This window comes from Rhincodon typus, chromosome 5 (assembly GCF_021869965.1).
Source record: "Rhincodon typus isolate 14 chromosome 5, sRhiTyp1.1, whole genome shotgun sequence".
In the NCBI taxonomy this organism is placed as follows: domain Eukaryota; kingdom Metazoa; phylum Chordata; class Chondrichthyes; order Orectolobiformes; family Rhincodontidae; genus Rhincodon; species Rhincodon typus.
Window position 1 is genome coordinate 37,980,007 of NC_063336.1, and position 24,914 is coordinate 38,004,920.

The 24,914-nt window shown below is 40.8% G+C and overlaps 1 protein-coding gene across 1 annotated transcript in view; it reads left to right on the top strand.

Moving 5' to 3' along the window:
- LOC125483111 (jouberin-like) overlaps positions 1-24,914 on the top strand; it is a 72,510-nt gene that overhangs the window by 28,479 nt on the left and 19,117 nt on the right. Inside the window, exon 6 of the mRNA XM_048596743.1 lies at positions 14,703-14,820. Within this exon, the coding sequence (XP_048452700.1) occupies positions 14,703-14,820 (118 nt within the window). The remainder of the gene's footprint in view (positions 1-14,702; positions 14,821-24,914) is intronic.

Genomic DNA, 24,914 nt, shown 5'->3' on the forward strand with positions numbered 1-24,914 from the left:
AATTAGTTCAGACCCAGCCAGTACTAACTTCACTATTCATTCAGCTGGAAGCAGTACCAGAGAGCTAATATCATGAGTATCAAATCCTGTTTGTACTTTGTGACTCAGTCAGTAGAGCTTTCCTTTTGCTGTCTTAATGTCAAGGCCAGTCACTCTCACCTTTGATTTATTTACTCCTGGAACGTGGGCATCACTACTGGCCAGCATTTATTGCCCATCCCAATGCCCTTGAGAAGATGATGGTGAACTGCCTTCTTGAACCGCTACAGTCCATTCCAGGTCATGCCTCTTTTGTCCATATTTGGACCAAGGTTCTAATAATGTCAGAAGTTTTTGGCGCTGATGGAACTCAAACTGTGTCGGTGAGCATCTTATTGCTAAACAACTGATGCTTGATGGCACTGTTGACGACTCTCACCATCACATGGGGCTGGCACAGTGGCTCAGTGGTTAGCACTCCTGCCTTACAGCAACAGGCACTCAGGTTCGATTCCAGCCTCAGATGATTTTTTGTGTGGCGTTTGTGTATTCTCCCCATGTCTGTGTGGATTTCTGCCGGATGCTCCAGTTTCCTACCACAGTCCAAAGATGTACAAGTTAGGTGAGTTGCCCGTGCTAAAGTGTCCATAGTGTCCAGGGATGTCTAGGCTAGGTGGATTAGCTATTAGTAAATGTGGAGTTGTGGGCATAGTGTATTGGGCTGAGTCTGGTGGGATATTCTTCAGAGGGTTGATGTAGACTCAGTGAGCCAGATGGCCTTTTTCCACGGTGTAGGTATTCTATGATTCTGCTTACCTGATGATTTAGATTAGACTGTTAGGGCACTAATTGTCTAGGTTAGATTTATCCTGCTTTTTGTGGACAAGATGTACCTGGGCAATTTTCTATATTAGTGGGTAGATGCCAATTTCTTCTCTCTTTTACCTTTTCTCTCCTATCCCCTCACTTGATAGTAATGACAGAGCGAGTGGTATGCTGGTCCACAGGGTTATAAATTGTGGTTGAATACAACTCTGCTGCCTACAGTGTCAAATGAATGTCCAGTTTTGAGTTGCTAGACCTGTTTAAAATCTATCCCATTCAGCATGGTGATAGTGCGACACAACATGATGGACGCTATCTTCAACTCATTTTCATCTTCCCAATGGCTTTGTATGCACGGACTGATGTGCTACAGATAGATTGGTGAGTGCAAAGTCGAGTCAGTTTTTCCAACTTGATGGTTCCTCACCACTTGCCATAGTCCCATAAGACTGTAAAAGTAGGCCATTTGACCTCTGAAGCCTGCTCTGCCATTCAGTAGGATCATTGCTGATCCAACACTCCTCACATCCACTTTTCTACCCTATCCCCATAACCCTTGATTCCCCTACTGATTAAAAATCTTATGTTTTTTGTTTATTCATTTGTGGGATAGGGACATCGCTGGCTGGCCAGCAGTTATTGTCCATCTCTGGTTACCCGTGAGGTGCGTTGCCTTCTTGAACTAATGCAGTCCACCTCCTGTGGGTTGATCCACAATGCCATTAGTGAGGGAATTCCAGGATTTTAAACCAGCTACAGTGAAGGAATGGCGATATATTTCCAAGTCAGGATGATGAGTGGCTTCATAGAATACCCAGTGTGGAACTTGTAGGTGGTGGTGTTCCCATGTAAATGCTGTCCTTGCCCTTCTAGATGGAAGCGGTCATGGGTTTGGAAGGTGTTGTCTGAGGATCTTTGGTGAATTTCTGCAGTGCATCTTGTAGAAGATGCTGCTGAGCATCGGTGGTGGAGGGAGTGAATGCTTGTGAATGTAATACCAATAAAGCAGGCTGCTTTGCTCTGGATGGTGTCAAGCTTCTTGAGTGTTGTTGGAGTTGCATTCATTCAAGCAAGTGGGGACTTTTCCATCAAACTCCTAACTTGTGCCTTGTAGATGGTAGACAGGCTTTGGGGAGGAGGGAGTTGAGTTACTCACGGCCTTAAATATATAGAAGGACTATGTCCTACAGCTCTCTGTGGCACAGAGTTTGAAAGACACTCAACCTTCAGAGAGAAGAAATTCCTCCTCACCTCAGTCTTAAATTGACATCCCTTTATTCGGAGACTATCCTTGGGGACTCAGCTAGCTCAGTCAGCAATGGAGCTACCAAACCACTCTTAGTCATGGACATTGAATTTCCCTACAGCAAGTCTCAGTGATCATCCTTACACTACAGCAATCACCAAACTGAGATGTTGCAAATATCTTCAGTTCCAGCTTGGAAGAAACAAAGTGAATAAAAATTGATTGCCCTGGTCAGCTTCACAACCACTAGGAATGTTTTTTGCCTGCTCCACATTCATAGTTGTAATTGTGTAATTGGAAAACTTTCTGTGAAGGCATTCTTACTGAAGCACCAGGCATCTCTCATCCTGTTGTTCGCTGAGATCCAGATAGCAAATTTGCTGTCTGAGGGCTATAAGCAGGTGTGGCCTCCTGCTGAGATCCGATCCTCTGCATTGGCTTTTGCGGAAAATCTTAAATCCGCATGAAGGAACAGAGAATAGCCATGATTTATTTAAAATTGAATTCAACCTAGGAATTATGATGGCTTCATGTAGGAATGAGTGAGGGGACAAAATGCCTAAGTGGGTGAAATTAAAGGTGGCATTTACCAGGTTATGGAAAGATGAAGGAAAGGCCGAAGAAGTGTTAACGGAATGTGTCAGCCTATCTGGTAGAACAGCAGAGAAACAATGAGGAGTGGAATTTAATTTAAATCCAGTGGTAGCTTGAGCAATAAAGACCAAGGATGAAATGCTGGGGAGCCTGTGGACATAGGGTATATCCATGGGATCAGTGTAATGAGGTAACTAAACCAAAGAATTGATGTAGAGTAGGATCTTGGGCAACATCAAAGTCTAGAGGAGTTAAATCAGAATGAAGTGAAAAGTCCCCTGAAAGGGACTCCTAGAAAGGCTCATAAAAGAAGGCCAAGTAGTGGACAAGAGGTATTCCAGCAGAAAATGCACGCTTGGTAGAAAATACAAGTGGAAGTCGCAGTAAGGCCTGAATGCAACAAAGAAATGACATTTGGCCCAGGAGGACGTGGTTTTAGATCCAGGTCCTAGAAGTGCATAATAGAAAAGATTGGAAATCAAATGGAGAACAGCAGGAGGTGGAGGATTAACATTTCAAGCTGAAGAGGCAGTCCTAAACCAAAACTCTGATTCAGTGCAGGACCATTGCAGCCAAAGCATACAGCATATAATTGAGGGCTCTTGCGGTTCACTGGTATGTCCTTGTGCCTGGGCCAGGTGGTTCAGATTCAAGTCCCACCTGCCCCAGATGTGTGCTGTAACATGTCTGATTAGGTTGATTAGAAAATATCTGGAAATGTAAAGGCGAAAAGTACAGAAAAGCCAATGTGAGCAGCATTCATGGATGAGTGTGGTGTAAATAATTGAGGAAAATTTGGCAAAAATGTATCCACTGTAAGAATTGGGAATCTTAAACAATAGATAAAAAGAGATGAGGTTGGGAGGACCAGAATGGCACTGAATGGTCATGGATCAAATTATAAATAATAAGTAGAATGTAATAATCTTCCAGTTTTGAAGCCACCAAAATATTCCTTCTTGAGGAAGTGGACCAGATGAGTTATTGTGCTTAAGTGATTCTTACTGGTGCAGCTGTAGTATGTTGAACTGAATTGATATTAATTGACAGTGTACCAGCGTTGCAATGAATTCTGTAGGTTCGAGGTCCGGGCTTAACCATCAAGGATTTAACCATCATTAACAACCTCTCAAAGTCAATCAGATATCTCTCACTAGGTCATAGAATCCGTTCTAATGCTTCCTACGTGGTATGAATTGCAAGAAAATAAAATAGTGTGAGATTCATTTTCTTTATAAAATATGTTTCAGTATAGCTACAAGCATATATTAATGAGATTAATATATGTGGAAGTTAAATCCTTTTGGGTGATTAAGTTATAATGGATGACATTGGAATTTCAATAGTATGATGAAATATGATTGATATTGAATGATCAATATACAGTTTGTTCTTACATATTTTACTAAGTTTTTTTTCACAATGGACCTATGTGAGTTGCGTCTATAAGTTTATTAAGGATAATTCAAAGGATGATTTGAATGAAATGAGAAGGGTAGTGCCTAGAGGCAATGAATGTCAATTGTAAGAAGACAAATAGTAGAAGACTGTGCTCTGATAACAGGTAAAGAATGACAGAAAATTTGACTTGCAAGTTTATGCAAATCAGTATCTGCTCTTGAAGGTCAAAGGTTTGGAGTTGATCTGATGAGCCACAGGCATGATCTTTTTTTAAAAAGGTAATAATCTTAATTTTTTCTGCCAAACTTCAAACTTAATTGTTCCAGTATGGAAATTTCACATTTCTAGAAATCCGTGTCAATTACATCATTTGCATTATATAAATAAGAAATGCAAAGCGTCCTGTGTAGAAGCTGGCATCTGTTCTTTTTGAACGTTTGTGCCTTTTGCCTAATACAGGCAATTTACATCTATCATATTGCACAAACCAGGACCTGTATTGAAAGTTGTTGTGTTAAATTGTGGCTTATTTTATGACAGTGATATGAACAAACTTTAAAAAATGTCTGCATACTATGTACCTTTATTAAACAGCCACAGAATTATCTACAAGATCAGTTATGCAATTTTTTTTCTCTTGATATATTTTGAAAACGATGATTGCTTCATTTTCTTTAATCTGTGCCAAGAAAAACTTACATAACATAAACCTGCATGTTTAGTAGAGGATATTTAATTTATCAACAATTGTAAAGTGAAGCAAAGCTTCATTCTGTTAATATCTTTATATATTCACTTTTTGGAAATTTGAAATATTTTTACAAGAATCAAAGTGAAAATTGTCAAGTGCCTTCTTGACATTTTTATATGATAGATCTATTTTTAATGGAATTGTGATGATGCAATATGATATTACACCATCTGGAGTGACATGAATCCACAAAATGCACAATATTTGAACTAATTACTTGTGCTTCGGTACTTTTATAGTTACACCTATCAAATAATTGCTTCTTTCTCCTAATCAAGAAATGATCAACAACCTAACAGATAAGATTGTAAAACCTCACTTACGTCTTCTGACTCTACAAATAGATTGCCACTTTCGACTCTAATGGGCCCCACACTTTCCCTGGTTATCCTCTTTCCAGTGATATAAAATGTCTTTGGATTTTTCTTTATTTTTTCGTGACACCTTTACGCTCTCCTAATTTCTTTAAATAGCCCTCTGCACTTTCAGTATTCCTCCGGGGTTTGTACTGTTTTCAAGCCATCAATATCTACCATAAGCTTCCCTTTTTATACTTTTTCGAATCCTGTACATTCTTCGACATCCAGATATTGCATAAATGTATCTCTCACTTTTAAATACTTTCAGTGATCTAGCATCCATAGCTCTCTGCGGTATAGAATTCCAGACTTTTATTACTCTATAGTTGAAGAAATTTCCTTGCATCCCAGGTTTAAATTAGCGCCCCTTTATTCTGTAACTATGTCCCTGCAGTTTGAGATTACCCAACACATGAACTCATCATCTCAACCTGTCAAGCCTTCACAGAGTCTTGTATGTATCAATGAGATCATCTCTCATTCTTCTCAATTTCAATGAGTAAAGGCCTAACCTGTTTATCTGTCCTTAATAAGTTAACCCCTTCATCCCAGGAATCAGCCTAATGAATCTCTTTTGAACTGCCTGAAATGCCAATATATCCTTTCATAAATGCCAAAAGTGCACACAATACTCTTACATGCAGCCTCACATACACCCTGTAAAGTTGTAACAAGCATCCCTATTTTTAAACTCAAACCTGCCAGCAATGAAAGCCAAAATTCCATTTGCCGCCTTAATTACTTGCTGCACCTGCATGCTAATGTTTTATGTTTCAGATAGAAGGATACATTTTTGTTTACTCATTTATGGGATGCTAACCCAGCATTTATTTCCGAATCCTATCTGCCGTTGAGGTGGTGGTGTTTAGCTGCAGCCTTCAACTGTTGGTGTCCATTTGGTGTAGGTAGACTACAAGTGCTGTTCAGGAGAGAGTTGCATGTTTTAAACCCAGCGATGCTGAAGGAACAGCAATATATTTCCAAGTCAGAATGGTGTGTGGTTTGGAGGGGACTTGCATGTGATGATGTTCCTATATGTCTGCTGCATTAACTTTCTAGATAGCAGTGATCATGAGTTTAGAAAGGGGCGTCTAAGGGGGCATGGTGAATTTCTGCAGTGCATCTTGCAGATGGTATATATATTGCTGAGCGTCGGTGGTAAAGGGAATAAATATGGAGGTGATGCCAGTTAAGTGGACTGCTTTGCCCTATATGGTGTCAAACTTCCTGAATGTTGTTGGAGCTGCACTCATCCAGGCAAGTGGGCAATATTCCATCACACACGACTTGTGTCTTGTACATGGTGAACAGGCCTTGGAGAGTCAAGTGGTGAGTTACTCGCTGCAGGATTCCTAGCTTCTGACCTGCTCTTGTAGCCACATGGTACTTATTTATACAGCTAGTCCAGTTTAGTTTCTGGTCAATGGTAACCCCTGAGATGTTGATAATGGGGGATTCAGCAATGTTAATGTCATTCACTGTCAGGTGGCAGTGTCATAGTCATAGTCATAGAGTCATACAGCACGGAAACAGCCCAACCAGTCCATGCCGAGCATAATTCCAAACTAAACCAGTCTTACCTGCCTGCTCCTGTCCCGTTACCCTACAAACCTTTCCTATTCATATATTCATCCAAATGTCTTTTGAACGTTGTAATTGTACCTGCATCGACCACTTCTTCAGGAAGTTCGTTCCGCACACGAACCACCCTCTGTGTAAAAAAAATTTGCCTCTTATGTCTTTTTTAAATCTCTCTCCTCACACCTTAAAAATATGTCTCCTAGTCTTGAAATTCCCCATCTTAGGGAAAAGACAACTACCATCAACTCTATCTATACTTCTTATTATTTTATAAACTTCTATTAGGTCACCTCTCAACCTCCTATGCTCCAATGAAAAAAGTCCCAGCCTATCCGGCCTTTCCTTATAACTCAAACTTTCCATTCCCAGAAACATCCTGGTAAATCTCTTCTGAATACTTTCCAGCTTGATAATATCCTTCCTATAACTGGGTGACCAGAACTGAACATGGTACTCCAGAAAAGACCTCATCAATGTCCTGTAGACCCTCAACGTGATTTCTCAATTCCTGTGCTCAAGGGGTTGAACAATGAAGGCAAGCGTGCCAAATGCCTTTTTAAACCATCCTGTCTATATGTGACGCAAACTTTAAAGAATTATCTATCTACACCCCTAGGTCCCTCTGTTCTACAACACTACCAAAAGCCCTACCATTAATTGTATAAGCCCTACCCTTGTTTGTTGTACCAAAATGCAGTACCTCGCGTTGTCCAGATTGAACTCCATCTGCCATTTTTCAGCCCATTGACCCATTTGATCAAGATCCCTCTGTAGTCTTAGAAGAACTTCTTCACCAATTTTGGTGCCATCCGCAAACTTATCAACCATACCTTCTATATTCTCATCCAAATCATTTATATAAATGATAAACAAAATAGCAGCCAGAACCAATCCCTGTGGAACACCACTGGTCACAGGCCACCAGTCCAAAAAGCAATCCTCCACCATTACTCTCTGTCTCCTGCCGTTAAGCCAATTATGTATCTGATTGGCAAGCTCTCCCTGAATCAGATGTGACCTAACTTTAGTAATTGGTCTACCATGTGGAACCTTGTCAAAGACTTTACTAAAATCTAAACAAACAATGTCTATTGCTCTGCCAACATCAACCTTTTTGCTAACTTCTCAAAAAACTCAAACAAGTTTGTGAGACACCATTTTCCTCACACAAAGTCATGCTGACTATCCCTAATCAATTTTTGCCTCTCTAAATGTCCATAAATCGTATCTTTTATAATCACCTCCAACAATTTACCCACAAGCAAAGTCAGACTCACAGGTCTGTAGTTCCCCGGTTTCTCCTTACAACCTTTCTTAAACAAAGGTACAGCATTAGCCACTGTCTGGTCATCAGTCCGTAGTTTTAGATGATGCAAATATTCCTGCAAGGGGTCTCGTAATTTCCTCCCATACTTCACAAAGCATTCTGGGATACATTAGACCAGGTCCTGGTGAGTGGTTAGATTCTCTTGTATTGGAAATGCTCGTTGCCTGCCAATTGTGTGGTGTAAATGTAATTTGGCACTTGTTATCCCAAACCTGGATATTTTGTCCATATCTCGCTGCAGTCCTGAGCAGTCGTGCATGATGCCATGCATTGTGTAATCATCAGCAAACACCCCTACTTTGACCTTATGATAGATGGAAAGTAATTGGTGAAGCACCTAAAGGTGGTTTGGCCTAGGACACTACCCTGAGAAAGTCCTGCAAAGATTTCCTGGAGCTGAGATGACTGACCAACTACTGTATCCGTCCTCCTTTGTGCCATGTATGACTCAGAGAATTCTCCTCCTGATTTATATTGACTCAAGTTTTGCTCAGTCTCCATAATGACACACTTGGTCCAGTGCAGCCTTGAGAGAGATTAGCTCTGTTGTCCATATTTGAGCCAAGGCTGTAATGAGGTCGGGAGTTGAGTTGCCCTGGTGGAACCCAAACTGAGCATCAGTGAGCGGGGTATTGCTGAGCATGTGCCTTTTGATAGTTCTGTGGATGATACCTTTGATGATTGAGAGTTGATCGATTGGGCGGTAATTGGTCAAATTGGATATGTCCTATTTTTTGTTTATAGGACAAACCTGAGCAAATATTCACATTCTTGGGTAGATGTCAGTGTTGTAATTCTGGGAGCACCCTCACCAGGAAACATCAGGTTCTGGAGCACAAATACTCTTGCCAAAATGTTGTCAGGGCCCATTGCCTTTGCAGTGCTTCCAGTGTTTCTTGATATCACTTGGAGTGAATTGAATTAGCTGAAAACTGGCATCTGTTATGCTGCGGACCTCTAGAGGAAGCCAAGATGGATCATTTACTCAGCACTTTTGGCTGGCTGACTATTGTTGCAAATACTTCAGCCTATTATTGGTGATGGGGTTGTTTGTGAGGTGAAGCCTTCTCCTCCAGTGAGTTGTTTGTATTTTTTTTGTTCTTTAATCAGCTTGTTCGCAGACATTATTACTCGCCTCTGGAGCAAGTAGGACTTGAACCCAGGCCTCTTTGCATAAAAATAGGGACAGTACCACTGCACCACATGAGCTTTCCAGTGAATTGTTTCACTGGCCACCACCGTTCATGATGAGATGCAATAGAATGCAAAGCTTAGATCTGATCCATTGGTTGTGGAATTGCTTAACTCTCCCTGTTTCTTGATGCTGTTGCTGTTTGGCACACAAGCAGTCTTGTTTTGTGACTTCACACTCGGTGGCCTCCTCATTTTTAGGTACAACTGGTGCTGGTCTTGTCTTCTTGCACTGTTCATTGAACTAGGGTTGATCACCAGCAGAATGGTAATAGAATGTTGGGTCATGAGGTTGTAGATTGTGTTAGACTTGGGCTGCTGATGACCCACAGCATTTCACGGTTACCCCGAATTGCTAGATCTATTCAAAGTTTATCTCATTTAGCATGGTGATAGTGCCACACAATGGGGGAAATTCACAATCTGAAGTTGGGACTTTGTCTCCACAGGACTGTGGGGTCACTCTTACCACTGTTGTCATGGACAAATGCATGCATGCAGATCGATGAGGATGAGGTCAAGTATATTTTTCAATTTTGTTGGTTCCTTCGCTCCCTTCTGCGACCCAGTTTAACAGTGAGATCCTTTAGGGTCCAACTAACTCGGTCAGTACTGGTGCTGCTGAGCCACTTTTGGTGGCAGATTTCTGTACTTCTTAAAAGTGCTATTCAACATTGTGGAGCACTAATTCTTTAGCAAAGGGAGAATAGTATGTGATAAGGCTTCCTTGCCCACGTTTGACTTGATGCATGAGACTCCATGTCATCCAGAGTCAATGTTGAAGACTCCAAGGGACGTTTCCTCCTGACTATATACCATTGTGCAGTCACATCTGTTGAACCTGTCCTGTTGTTTTGGACAGGTCATACCCAGAGGCAGTAATAGTCAGACTTTTTTTGACCAGTCTGTGAGTTAGCTCTCCCAGTTTTGGCACTAATAACCACTTTGCTGTGGATATGGAGTCACCAAGTAAGATAGGTGGATTTCCTACCCTAAAGGACACCCAGATCCTTGTGTGCAGCTGTTTTTTTGGGAGCCTTTCTGTATTTAAAGAATTGCCTCCCCCTTGATTCTTGCATAACCAAACATTTAGCTACTTTAAAATGCATCTATCAAGTTTTTGGTCACTCTCTCAATTTTTTAAAATCTCCTTGCAGATTCCTTATTTCCTCATCACAACATGCCTCCATACAAATTCCTCCTATGTTCTATCTATGACCTATATCATGTACCTATTTGGATACATTACAGAATGCCCCTCCTCTAAACCATTATAATAGATTATAAATAATTGAAGCCTGTGTACTGATCATTGTGGCATTTACTAGTTACATCTTTTCAAGTTGAAAAACACTCATTCCAGCTCTCTGTCTTTGCTGTGTGTTAGCCAATCTTCAGACCATGCTAAGGCATTAACCTCAATATCCTGAACTGCTATCTTATGCAATAACCTTTTACATGGCATCTTGTTGAATGCCTTCTGGAAATCCAAATACACTACAACTACCGGTACCCATTTATCAACTCTGTAATATTCTCAATGAACTCTAGCAAACTTGTCAAGCATGACTTTCCTTTGACAAAACCATCTTGATTCAGATTGTTTGCATTAGGCTTTTGTAAATTGGCCAATTAACCTAAATCTGTTGTTGGAAAAATGCTAACATCCAGTATTAAGGAAGAAATAACATGAAATTTACAAAAGCCTAATGCAAACAATCTGAATCAAGATGGTTTTGTCAATGCTTTCTCTCTCTCTGCCTTCTTGAACAGTGGCCTCACATTAACGGTTTTCAAATCAGCTGGAACCCTACCAGAATCTGGTGAATTTTTGGAATATTTCAATCAATGCTTGCACTGGCTCTGCAGCTGCTTCCTTTAAACACTGGGATGCAGGTCAACAGGTCCTAGCAATTTGTCTGTCTTTAGTCCAATTAGTTTGTCAAATACTTAGTGCTTTGTGATAGAGACTGTTACAAAGTCTTTCCTCCCATTAACACCTTGCTCATCTGATATCTTTAGGATGTTTAGTGTTCTCCACCATGAAGTCTGATACAAAATATTGGATTATATTATCTGCAATTTCCCTGTTCGCTGTTTTTAATTTCCCAGTTGTACCCTCCAAGGCTCCCACACTTACATTAGTTATTCTCTTTCTTTTTATATGCCCAAAGAAACACTTCTTGCCAATTTGCTTTCATAATCAATTTTCTCCCTTTTAGTTGGTGTTTTAGTCATTGGCTCCTGATTCCTTTAAAAAAGTTTCCGATCCTCTGGCCTAATCCTAGTTTTTACCATTTTTTATGTCTTTTACTTAGATACTCTCCTGGACCACTTTTGTTCATCCTTTTTGACTTTTTAGTTGATTTTTCTTTTTCGGCTGGAATAAATTTTTACTGAGCATTATGAAATAGCTGCTTAAATGTCTACTACTGCTCATCCACAGACTTCCTCTTAATCTACGTTCTCAGCCTGATTTAGACAACTCTTTCTTCATACCTGTGTAATTGCCCATATTTAAGTTGACACAGGTTTGAGACCCAGGTTGTTTTCTCCCAAACTAAACTTGAAATTCTACTGTGTTATGATCACTACCTCCTACAGGGTCCTTAGCTATGAAATAGCTTATTAATTCCACCTCATTAAACATTATTAGATCTAAAATAACCTGTTTTCAGATAGTTTCTGCAACATACTGCTCTAAGAAAAAATCCTTGTTGCACTCTACAATTTTTTTTTTCCCAATGTTTTCCCAATGCCCATTTGATTTGTCCGGTCAATATTTAGATTCAAATCACCTGTTCTGAAGAAGGGTCACTGGACCTGAAGTATTAACTCTGATTTCTCTCCACAGATGCTGCCAGACCTCTTGAGTTTTCCCAGCTATCTCTTTTTGTTTCTGATTCCAGCAGCCACAGTTCTTTGTTTTTTTTTTCAAATCACCTATGACAGTTGTAGCTCCCATCTTACACATCTCCATTATTTCCTGATTTATACCTTTCCTTCAGTGAGGTTTCTTTTCAGGAGTTTATAGAAAACTCCTGCCCATGATTTCTTTCTCTTACTATTCCTTATTTCCACCCACACTGATTCCACATCATGATTTATTACACCTATCTCACTACTCACCAGTGCACTGATATCTTCCTTTATTAATGAAGCTACTCAACCACCTTTTTCCTCAATCTTTTGCATTGTCAAATAGCTTTGAATATTGAATTCCCAGTCTTGGTCACCCTGCCGCCATACTTCTGTAATAGCTGCCCAAGTCATTTTAGTTTCTATTTATGCCATCAATTCATCCATCTTATTGCAAATGCTGCATGCTTCAATTTATTGACCATTATTACTTACTTTGGTTCTAAATTCTGCTGCACTGTTTGTGTGTATTTTCTACCTCTTCCTGTTACATCTTGATTGTTTTTTGCCTCTTCACTACCCTGCACCTCTATTCTCTTGTTTCTTTGAGTTTTTTTAAACTTTCTTTCAATTGAACCCACCTTCACTAATTATTTTAAAGCCTTAGTTATTTGATTTGCTAGGACACTCTTCCCAGCATGATTCAAGTGAAGCCTTTTCAAACAGAACTGTGTTCTCTTTCCACAGTCTTATTTCCACAGTTCCAGTGCAGCATGAATCAGAACCAATTTCTCTTTCTCCAATCTTTCAGCTATGCATTTACCTCTTTAGTCATATTTACCCTAAAACTGACTAAATAGCAGACAAAAAAATGAGACATTGTCTTTTGGGTTTTATGCTTTTTTTTGCTGATGGCATTTTTCCTCCTATACAAATTGATCCATTGCAACTAAGAAGAGGGAACTGTTCGTTGTCCCAGTGCCAAGCTCTGTGGTCAGAGTGATAATACGTTGTTCAGTCTATAAATTTTTGCCATCAGCTAAGAACTAGGAAGTAGCATGCAATCTTGAATGTTGCAAGAGGTCCAAATAATAAAAAAAACCCAATCTGGACTGTGAATGAAGGAACAGAAAGTTCTCATCCGGTGTGATAAAAATGATCTTTGATGGGTGTTGACTTGTCACCAATAGGGTAGTCTTTGTAAATACTGTATCACCATTGAAAGTATGATATTGTTCAACAAGAACTCTAAATAAACCATTTCAGAGGTAAGCCGAATAATCCAGTAACTGGGTATTGACAAATGATAATGCTGGTAAACTTGATTTTTTTAACTTCCTGCCATATGAGCAAAATTCGAGACAGTATCTTATTTAGTCCATTTTCAGATCCAAAAATACTTTTCTTCATTGATTGAAAGTTGATGATTTGCATTGAAACACACAGAAAAAGGTATTATTCATAGTGATGGATGATGATCCTAGCAATTTCTGATTGTGATTTTCTTTTATCTCAAATGCAATGAAGAAAATTCCAGCTACAATTTTGAATGTAGGCTAGTTTCCAATGGTCCAAAATATGTTTATGCACAATCATAGTGCAGAATAAGATATCATCCTGTACAGCTCAATGTTTATTCACTTGTGAAAATAACTGTATTCCAATGCCTAGTTGATACACTACTAAGGTACCATGCCAGGTATTTCATAGAGCCTTAAAAAATAGGATATTCGGCCCACCATGTCTGTGCCAACTTGTGTACAATTGTATAAATTCCACATTAACAATGTGGCTAGCACCAGTGTAAGGCATAATGATTGTTTTGACACAATTTTAGTGAATTTACAAAATTGTAGTTTTTCATGTATTTTAAAGCTTTTTTGCTAAAGAATCTGCACTGTCATATTTAATTTTCAACTGAAAAGACAGGAACAAAACAGCAAAATTTGATATAATCCTTAACTGTTTTGACGTAAGTTTACATTAGATGGACCTTTCATCAATTGGAGTTAAATGCTATTTGATGAACAGAAGAAGCAACTACAGTGACCTTTATTGTTGTAGCATATGCAAAAATTCTCCATGGATACTGCAACTCTACAGATCGAATCAACGCTAATATGCAAATAAGCATGTATTCAGTAGATTGTCTTTAGACTTCATTATTTTGGGAAAGTGTTTTTTTTTTCCTGTAATTGTGTCTGGGAGTTTTACCTTTCAGACGTTTGCCACTAAGAAGATTTTTCAGTGTATAGCCGCTTTATATAAGATGATTTTTTTTTTGTATGATTGTATGCAATTTTTGTTCCAGAACTACTTTTCCTTTATCCAGAATAAGTATCCATTATTTTGACATTTAAAAGGTTTTTTTTATGAATCAGGTCATTATTTGTTCTGCATCTGTACAGTTGTTGATTTCAAAGTGATTCCGAATACATATAACATTTTAAAAAGCAAAATTAAATCTATGGGCAAAATCTGAACTATTGAAGTGTTATTTACTGATTGGCAGCGTGTGCCCCAAGACTTACGTCAGTGAGTAACCCAGGAAATTGTGCGTTGGTTTCTGATTTGCCTTTCCTATTACAGACCCGGTCAAATCTCCTTCTTCCTGCCCCATCACTGTTGTCACCACACTCCAAACTGAGGCTTCCAACTACTGTGGGTGCTCAGCTGTTATCACAGCAGTCGCTGACCTCACAGACTGGTGAGTATTATTTCTAACTTGGTTATAGTTTCAGTTCTTTTGCTTGTTTTTCTCTGAGGTTGGCCATACCGTTGTTGAATGTCTATTATATATTTTTCATAAATCGTCTACTTCTCTCATTTGGGATATAAAATATCTAAAATTCACACTGTTCTTTTACATATAGGGTTACTTTTAAAGATGGCAGTACTAGAAAAGCGCAAAAGTGGTAGCTGATGTGAATTTCAATCATGTTTTCTGCTGCTTAAAATTTAGATGCCAACAAAATATGTCTATAGCTGTTTCTGCAGTGAAGACAGTGTTTTAAAGAGAAATTACAGTACAATACATTGAGGGAGCAAAGAACTGGTTAATTTCAAAGCAATTTTTTTGTTGCTTTAAACTGTTGGCTGCTGAATTAATTGTGTGCAGGGTGTAATAACTGTAATAGATCTTCATCTAGTGGTTTAATTCCATTTCATGTAAAGCATTACAGACTGAATAATAAGGAGTGCGGAGCTAGCCCACTGAAAGAGTTAGCCAGTCACTTCCAAACTTTGGACTTCCTAGTTGTTTAACAGATTTAGCGTCAATTATGGATGATTGTAGCAGCTGACTTTGAAGTAATAGCATTCAATATGGTACATTTGTGGTGTAACATCTGACTTCAAAAAATATCAGTGCAAATTATGAAATTACATATTTTTGTTTTAATTCTATGTGGCAGGCATGGCTGGAATATCTGAAACACAGCTAAAAACTATGTATGAAGTAAGGAACTAGGCATCACAATGTCAACATTTTTGTGAAACTGTTGGCAGTAAGACAGCAAATTGTTTGACTTAAAGTGGTAATCCTACTTCTCTCATATGAAACTAATAAGTGACAGAGAAACTCAGCAGATCTGGCAGCATATGTGGAAGAAGAAACAGAGTTAACGTTTTGAATCCAGTATGACTCTTCTTGCTTTTATTGGAGCTTGTGTTTCTTAAAGCCTGAAAGGAAGAGACAAAGTTCATGTAAGAGTGTCAAATGAGATGAAGAATGAAATGGCCCTGGGCACCAAGAATGCTTTGGGATCATATGAGATGGTTCTGATGGAGAGAGAGAGAGAGAGGTTGAGGGTGTACATGGTACTAAGTGTGGATCTCAGGATGTGTCAGGACAGCTATTTGAGGAACATTGTTTGTCTTGGAGATGCCTGTAATCTTGGGTAGGTTCGAAAATTGAAGAATGACACCGGTTGTGGGATAATCTATGTGGAATAAAGCAGAGCCAGATACGGTCAACTGAGGCAGGAGATGTGGCTATGAAAGCAAGTTTGGGCAAACACTTTATCAAACACTAGGAGGGGGATAGAAAATGATGAAGGTAAACAAACTGAAAGATGAAAATAGAAATTTTGTTAAAGAGAAGAGATGGTCTTTCACTGAAATATAAGCACGCAAAGCTGCAGATTTGATTCCAACAATAAAATAAATTACACAAAAGAAAAGAAGATAAAAGAAAAGCCAAGTTATTAATAGATAACAAGGTGTAGAGCTAGATGAACATAGCAGGCCAAGCAGCATCAGAGGAGCAGGAAAGCTGACGTTTCGGGTCTGGACCCTTCTTCAAGTTATTTATATATAACGTGAGTTTGAAGACTTTGAAACACACAAACTAAATCACGTTAATTTTACACCAGAGAGGAGTGTCTTCTCTGTCATATCTATAGATTTATCATTACAGATGGATTAATTTCTGGCCTTAAGAATCTGATAGCTTCTTCCTTGAATCTTCATACATCTGAGTTTAGATTTCAGCTTCGAATAACCCCTTCAGGGTTATAACCAAAGGCTCCTGGTTCAGAACTTTCAAACTAAATTCTTTATACTGAGGTAATCTATTTTGTAACAGGTCTAAAATATCTTCCTCCTTCAAGAGAAATTGTTTTACATATCCAGCTTCATCAAGATTTCTGCAAAACCGATTTGGCTTTCCAAACTATGTATTTCTCCGAAGCCAAAAAGTAAAAAAAGTCCTGATTCTACTAATGGAAGCCTATTTCACTTTTTATTCTGTTTACACACCCAATGTAAAGAAAACAACATTATTCTAGAGGATGTCTGTCTTTCATCCAGTATTTTAAAAGAAATCATTATGGCTACAAAAATGATTATAAGTTAATCGTTAAACTCTTTTATTGTCATAAACCCACATGCCTATATTCAAACTCCGAACCCTGATATAAATTATATTAATCAAAATATATAAATTACTTACCTTACACAAGAGTGAAAAGGCAGATGAAGCAAAGCCAACTAAAGCCAAAACCTCATCTATTTCCCCTAAACCCCTCACTGACTAAGCTGCCAGCACACTTGTTCCAAGTCACAGTCAGTTGTACGCAAGTTCACTATTTCAGGTTACTTCCTAAGGCAACCTTTTAGGCAGAGAAGTGGCATAGTAGTAATATTACTGAACTAGTAATCCAAAGGCTAGGTATTGCTTTGGAAACATGGTTTTAAACCCCACTACAGCCGCTGGTGGAATTTGAATTATTTTAATAAATCTGGAATATAAAGCTTGTCTCAAAAATAGTGATAATGAAAATTAATTGTTATTAAAAGCTGTCTGATTAACACATTAACTGTAGGAAAGGAAATTTTTTGCTTTTTTTCATGAGGTGTCACTAACACAGCCACATTTATTGCTTGCCCCTAATTGCCCTTGAGAAGGTGATGGTGAGCTGTCTTCTTGAATTGCTGCAGTCCACATGCTGTAGGTAGACCCACAATGCCATTGGGGAGGGAATTCCAGGATTTTGACCCAGTGACAGTGAAAGAATCGCGATATATTTCCAAGTGGCTTTGAAGGGACTTGAAGTGGTGTTGCCCCCAGCATTTTCTGCCTTTGTCTTTCTAGTTGGAAGTAGTTGTGGATTTGGAAAGTGCTGTCTAAGGATCTTTAATGAATTTCTGCAGTGTACCTTAGAGATAGTACACACCGCTGCTACTGAGCGTCAGTGGTGGAGGGAGTGGATGTGGCGCCAGTCATTGTCCTGGATGGTGTCAAGTTGCGTGAATCTTTTTGAAGCTGCATGCATCCAGGCAAGTGGAGAGTATTCCATCTCACTTCTCACTTCTTACTGGTAAACTCCAGGATGTTGATAGTGGAGAGGTTCAGTGATGGTGATGCCATTGAATTTAGAGCAGCACGGTGGCTCAGTGGTTAGCACTGCTGCCTCACAGCACCAAGGACCCAGGTTCGATTCCACCCTCGGGCAACTGTCTGTGTGGAGACTGCACATTCTCCCCATGTCTGCATGGGTTTCCTCCGGGTGCTCCAGTTTCCTCCCACAGTCCAAAGATATGCAGGCTAGGTGGATTGGCCATGCTAAATTGCCTGTAGTGTCCAGGGAGTGTGCAGGTTAGGTGGGTTAGACGTGGGAAATGCAGGGGTAGGGGAACGGGTCTGGTGGGATGCTCTTCGGAGGAGTGGTGTAGACTTGTTGGGCCGAAGGCCTGTTTCCACTCTGTAGGGTATCTGTGATCTGTGAATATCAAGGGGCAGTGGTTACATTGTCTCTTATTAGGGATGGTCATTGCCTGGTCATTTCTGTAGCAAAAATGTTACTATCCACTTTTCAGCACAAGCCTGAATATTGTGTAGGTCTTGTTGCATTTGGATATGGACTGCTTCAGTACCTGAGGAGTCGCGAATGGTGCTGAACATTGTGCAATCATCAGCGAACATCCCCACTTCTGACCTTATGATGGAGGGAAGGTCATTGATGAAGCAACTGAAGATGGTTGGGCCTAGGACGCTACCCTAAGGAACTCCTGCGGAGATGTCCTGGAGCTGGGATGACTGATCTCCAACAAAGACAACCATCTTCCCATGTGCCAGGTATGACCCCAGCCCATTGGAGAGTTTTCCCCTGATTCCCATCGATTCCAGTTTTGTTTGAGCTCCTTGATGCCTCACTTGATTAAATGCAACCTTGATGTCGAGCACTGTCACTTCTGGAATTTAGCTCACTTGCCCACATTTGAACCAAGGCTGTAATGAGGGCAGTAGCTGAGTGGCCCTGGCAGAACTTAAACTGGGCATCAGTGAGCAGGTTATTGCTGAGCAGGTGCTGTTTGATAGCACTGTTGATGACACCTTCCTTCACTTTATTAATGATCAAGAGTAGACTATTCAGGTGGTAACTGTTTAGGTTGGATTTGTCCTGCTTTTTGTGCACAGGACATACCCAGACAATTTTCCACATTGTTGACTAGCTGCCAGTGCTGCAGTTGTATTGCAACAGTTTGGCTAGGGGAGCGGCAGGGGTGAGCCTCCTCCTTCAGTTTGATTTGTCCACCACCATTCAGAATGGGATGTGGCAGATCTACAGAGCTTAGATCTAACACATTGTTTGTGGGATCGCTTAGCTCTGACTATCACTTGTTGCTTCTACTGTTTACCACACAAGTAGTCCTATTTTGTAGCTTCAACAGGTTGACACCTCATTGTTAGGTATGGCTGGTGCTGCTCCTGGCCTGCGCTCCTGCGCACTTCATTGAAGCAGCATTGATCCCCTAGCTTGGAGGAACTCAGATCAATCAGGAGTTGTCAGCGTGGATTTGTTAGGGCACACCATCTCTGCCATCCTTACCTGGTCTGAACAACGTTTCATTTCAGACCCACAACAAGATGATTGACTCCTAACTGCCTACATAGTAAGACACTCAGTTGAAGGGCAATTTATCATTGGTAACGATAGCTGGCCCTGCCAGTCAAGCTAGCGTACCATGAATAAAAAGCTGTCAATCCAGTGTTTTGTCTTCTGTTCCCTACCTAATGTCAAGGTAATTTCTGACAACCACTAGATGAAATTATGAGAAGATCTTTATTTATAAATTTGGTTTACTAATTATACTACAGGGCAGCACAGGGGGTCAGTGGTTAGCACTGCTGCCTCACTGCGCCAGGGACCCAGGTTCAATTCCAGCCTCAGGTGATTGTGCAAATTCCACACAGACATTCTCCCGGTGTCTGCAAGGGTTTTCTCTGGATGCTTCAGTTTCCTCCCACAGTTCAAAAATGTGTAGGTTAGGTGGATTGGCCATGCCAAATTGCCCATAGTGTACAGGGATGTGTAAGTTAGGTGGATTAGTCATGGGAAATTCAGGGTTATGGAGATAGGGTAGGGAGATGGGTGTGGGTGGGATGCCTTTCAGAGGGTTGGTGCGGACTCAATGGGCCGAATGGCCAGCTCCCACAGTGTTGGGATTCTATGATTCTGTGATCACCTAGTTTTGCCTAATATAATTCTTTAACTACAAGTTTAGCCTGAACTGCCAAACAAAGTTAAGCAATAACCTGATAAGTTTACAGAAACAATGAGTTGAATTTCTCCAATTTTTGGCTTTGTTATTTTCATGGAATTTCATAGAATGTTTGCAGCCAGGGCCTACAGTGCTTTTTCTCAAGCAACCATCTGCTGCTCACCTCATTAACAATGCATCTGGGCTCCACAGAGCCCTCGTTGTTCCATCATGTGGTAGAACAGCAGACATACCCACTGGTATCAGGGCCTTCTGCCATTTATGGCGCTGCTGACACATTTAAACACCAGCTCAGGCAGTCTAAGCCAGGAACCGGCCTTCACACTCGGCTGCTCTACCATTGTTACTAAGAAAATGGTACAGCAAGGGAAGTTGGTACCTGCTTTGCTGACAGGGACCTGGACCTCAACTGACAAGACCAGCCTGCATGAAGGTAGCCACCTGTGCCATTGCTGTTTTCAGGGTCAAAGCAGGTCAGTGAACCTTTGGTCTCCACAATCTTCTCTCTTCTATCTCACACTGTTCTAATTCTGCCACTGCCTTCACATCCCACCAAGGATAATGGTCTACCTCTCTTACTACTGCATGTAGTATCTCCACTCAATGGCTCTCAGTCACCTCATCCTCCCAAAGCATTAACACTTATGAGGAAGGGTCACCGGACCCGAAACTTTAACTCTGTTTTCTCCTCCACAGATGCTGCCAGACCTGCTGAGCTTTTCCAGCAACTTTGTTTTTGTTCCTGATTTACAGCATCCGCAGTTCTTTTGGTTTTCATTAACACCGCCTGTCCTGTATGATTCCTACTGAATTAATGGGAGACACCTCACCACCTTTTTCTCCAATTACACCAACAGCGATTGCACTTCCAAACACTTTCATCTCAATCAATCTTTCTTTCGTGGCACTGCAACAGAAAATATTGTGCATTAATGTGGAGAGAGTAAAGACAAGTGGTCAACATTTTTTGTGTTGACCTCTGTAAAGAAATGGAAGAACATCTTAACCATTCATGGAGAGCTGTGATCTCCGTGTTGAATCAATGAAGTAAGTTTCGTTGTGTTGTGCTCCACTGGGCTTCCATTGTCCCCACTGTGAACATATTTGTAATATATTCATGCTTCTACCCTTATTGTGCAATTGATGTCCTGTTCTATCTTATGGAACAAATGCTTTCCTATCCACTGTATGTCCCTCACAATCGTGAACACTTCTAGCAGGTCCCCTCTGAACTTTTGCTGCTCCAAATAACACCAGTCTGTCCAATATTTACTGATATCTCAGAGCCTCCAGCCCAGTCAACCTCCTGGTAAATCACCTCTGCATCCTCTCTAGTGTAATCATAGCCTTCCTATATTGTAGTGACAAGAACCGCGTGCATTTTCCATATATGGGGCTAACCAGCAGTTTGGACAGTTCTATCATAACCTCCTTGCTCTTGAAAATATCCCATATGTGTTTTTAACCATGTTGTTATACCTGCCCAGCTACCTTAAAAAGAAACCTTGCTAAAGTCCATGTAGACAGGATCAAATCCATTACCTTCATCAATATTCCAGCTCACCTCCCTTAAAAAAAACCAATCAAATTTGTCAAATAGGACCTTGCTGTAACAAATGCATGCTGACTACCCCTGATAAATATGAGTCCCTCCAAGTGCAGATATATTCTGCCCCTCAGAATCCTTCCTAATAACTTCTGCACCACTGAGGTTAGACCAACTGGCCTGTAATTTCCTGGTCTTTCCCTCACTTTTTTAATAATGGGACACGAATCTACCTGAGTTATGGTCATTATCTCCAAAATGTCATCCAATGATTAATCTTCCATCCTCTTGCTCAGTTCTGAATATTAGGTCCAAATGAACATTAGAAAAAATGCAGTCATGAGATCAGCAATTTTTTGCAATCAAAATGGAGGACAGAAGTCAAGCTCTGAAGTTGTTGAATTCAGTGTTGAGTCCTGAAGGCTATAAAGTGCCTAAGTGGAAAATGAGGTGCTGTTCTTCCAGCTTCCATTGAACTTTGTTGGAACACTGTACCAGGCTCAGAGCAAAAATGTTAGTATGGGAGCAAGATAGTTTCCCTGGACTACTTCTCTCTCCCCACCTTCCCCTGTTAATAAGCCTTTTTTGAAGGCTGCCCATCTACGCTGTATCAATCAGCTGCCTAAACCCTCTCAGCTAGAAACTAAGGGGCAGCTACTCATGATGTCCGGATGACTATTGTCCCCCTGCCTGCCTCCATTTGAAAGTTAGTTTCATTCCGTCTAAGAAGCAAAACTTCTCAGTTTCAAGACACTGAATTTATAATTGGGTAGTGTAGCAGCTGCTAAATCTTTTGTTTACGCTTGTCGAAGGCTAGTTACTATTACACTACTGTTAAATAAGGTCTCGTGCTACAAAGGTAATACTAAATATGAAATACTAAGCGAACACAGTTTTAAACGGGACCCCAATTTCCAAAAATGCAAACAGAAATAAGGCCTTCTCATAGGCCACAATGCACAATGGAATGGAGCCTCAGAGAAGGAAGGCCGTGTAATACATTCACGTGGGCTTCTGACTGAAGCAGATCTACGAGAAAACAAAGCAATTGTCCCAACATCCATTTTTTTTAATCTATAGTGCGTAGTTGAGATTTGGTGGAAGATGACACACTTCTCGGTCACACTCCTGAAAGTGAGATCCAGACTCCCCTACTTCATTTTTCCTTTTGAATAGCTGACCCTATCAACCCTATAAGCTTTGATGCTTCCCACTTTTCCATCCAACACTCTTATTGAGTGAGTAACCTGTATTTTCCCCATAAGCCTCTGTGTCCTACGGCAAACCAGGGTGGTGGTAACTTGTGAACATCCGCCACCCTCAATGCTCCATGTTCTTGTGATATCAATCCCATCCTTACGTTTGGAGTTGCCTCCTTCAAAGTTATTATCCCCTCTGTATCCCAGCTTAACGGATGAAATCCTTACACGGGTTTCCTAGTTTGTCTATACAGCATTGTCTGACCCTGAACACTCCTATTGAGATTTACTGCCCAAAACTCAGGAAATAACCACTCCTCCTCCCCCTCCCCTCCTCCTCCAAACCCACTGACTGAATGACCTATGAGGGCAGCCCCAACTAAGCACAGCACAGCACAGTTGAGTGCAGCCCCAACAACACTCAAGAAACTTGACACCATCCAGGACAAAGCAGCCCACTTGATTGGCACTACATCCACAAGCATTCACTCCCTCCACCACCGACGCTCGGTAGCAGCAGTGTGTACTATCTACAAGATGCACTGCAAAAATTCACCAAAGATCCTCAGACAGCGCCTTCCAAACCCATGACCGCTTCCATCTAGAAGGACAAAGGCAGCAGGTATATGGGAACACCACCACCTCCAAGTTCCCCTCCAAGTCGCTCGCCATCCTGACTTGGAAATATATCGCCGTTCCTTAACTGTCACTGGGTCAGAATCCTGGAATTCCCTCCTTAATAGCATTGTGGGTCAACCCCACAGCAGGAGGACTGCAGTGTTTCAAGAAGGCAGCTCACCACCACCTTCTCAAGGGCAACTAGGGATGGGCAAGAAATGCTGGCCAGCCAGCGACGCCCACATCCCACAAAAATGAATAGAAAGTAAATGTTCCCTGACTGATGTCTGTCCAGCTATCCAACTAACTGAACTGGTTAGACTTAACCTGCAAGACTGACTGTAGCCCAATCCCCACACTAGAGGGACACAGGTCCTTGGACCTTGAACGTAGCAAGCGTACAACGGAAATGAGGCAATGCTCTTGACTGAGTGTGGTCACAACTCCTGATTGATTATAGTCCTCTTTCAGTTGACTATGGACTACTGACCTTGGAATTGCAGACATGGCCACTTGGTTGGAGCAACATGCAGTGTGTTACCACTTAAGCTGCTGGCACATGCTATAAGTGTGACCTCGATGTAGCACTTCGCCATATTAGTAGCATGGCTAGCCTCTTTACTGATCAGTGTCAGCAACCATACAAGCTGCCTGGCTGCCTGTCTGTGCTAAGAAGCAAGTCAAAGCAGAGATGCTGTGAGCCTGTAGGTTCTCAATAAAGCAACAATGTGCTAAAAGGCAATGCAATGCAGAGAAGCTGTGTGGTTCCAAGTAGGTGCAAAGTGAGGGAGAACTAGGAATCAAACTTAAAAGGCATGAGATACATCCTGTATAGAATCATGAGATAGTGTGTCTTAATATATAGAGTGACATGGTAAGAGCATTGCAATGTAAGGTGTCAGTGAACTCCAGAGTGCTGAAATGTATGCTGAGTTAGCCCAAGATCAGCCATGATGGTGTGGTAAGATTGGTGCTTTGCCATATTCTGTGAATGAAAGGTGGAGGCAGTTGCTGCCCATGGAACATGCCATGAGTCGTTATTGAGTAGAGGTGGCAGCATGGAGAAGCAAGCATTTACCTCCAGGGCCTCCATGTGATTCCAGATCCACAGCAATTTTTCCTTTTTTTATTCATTTACAGGATGTGGGTGTCACTGGCTAGGCCAGCATTTATTGTTTCAACCTATTGCCAAGAGAAAAATTAAGAGTCAACTACATTATTGTGGGTCTGTAGTCATATGTAAGCCAACCAGGTAAAGATGGCAAATTTCATTCCTCAAAGGACATACTTAAACCTGAGATAACAAGGTGTAGAGCTGGATGAACACAGCAGGCCAAGCAGCATCAGAGCAGCAGGAAAGTTTTCGGGTCTAGACCCTTCTTCTTTCTGAAGGGTCTGGACCCGAAACGTCAGCCTTCCTGCTCCTCTGATGCT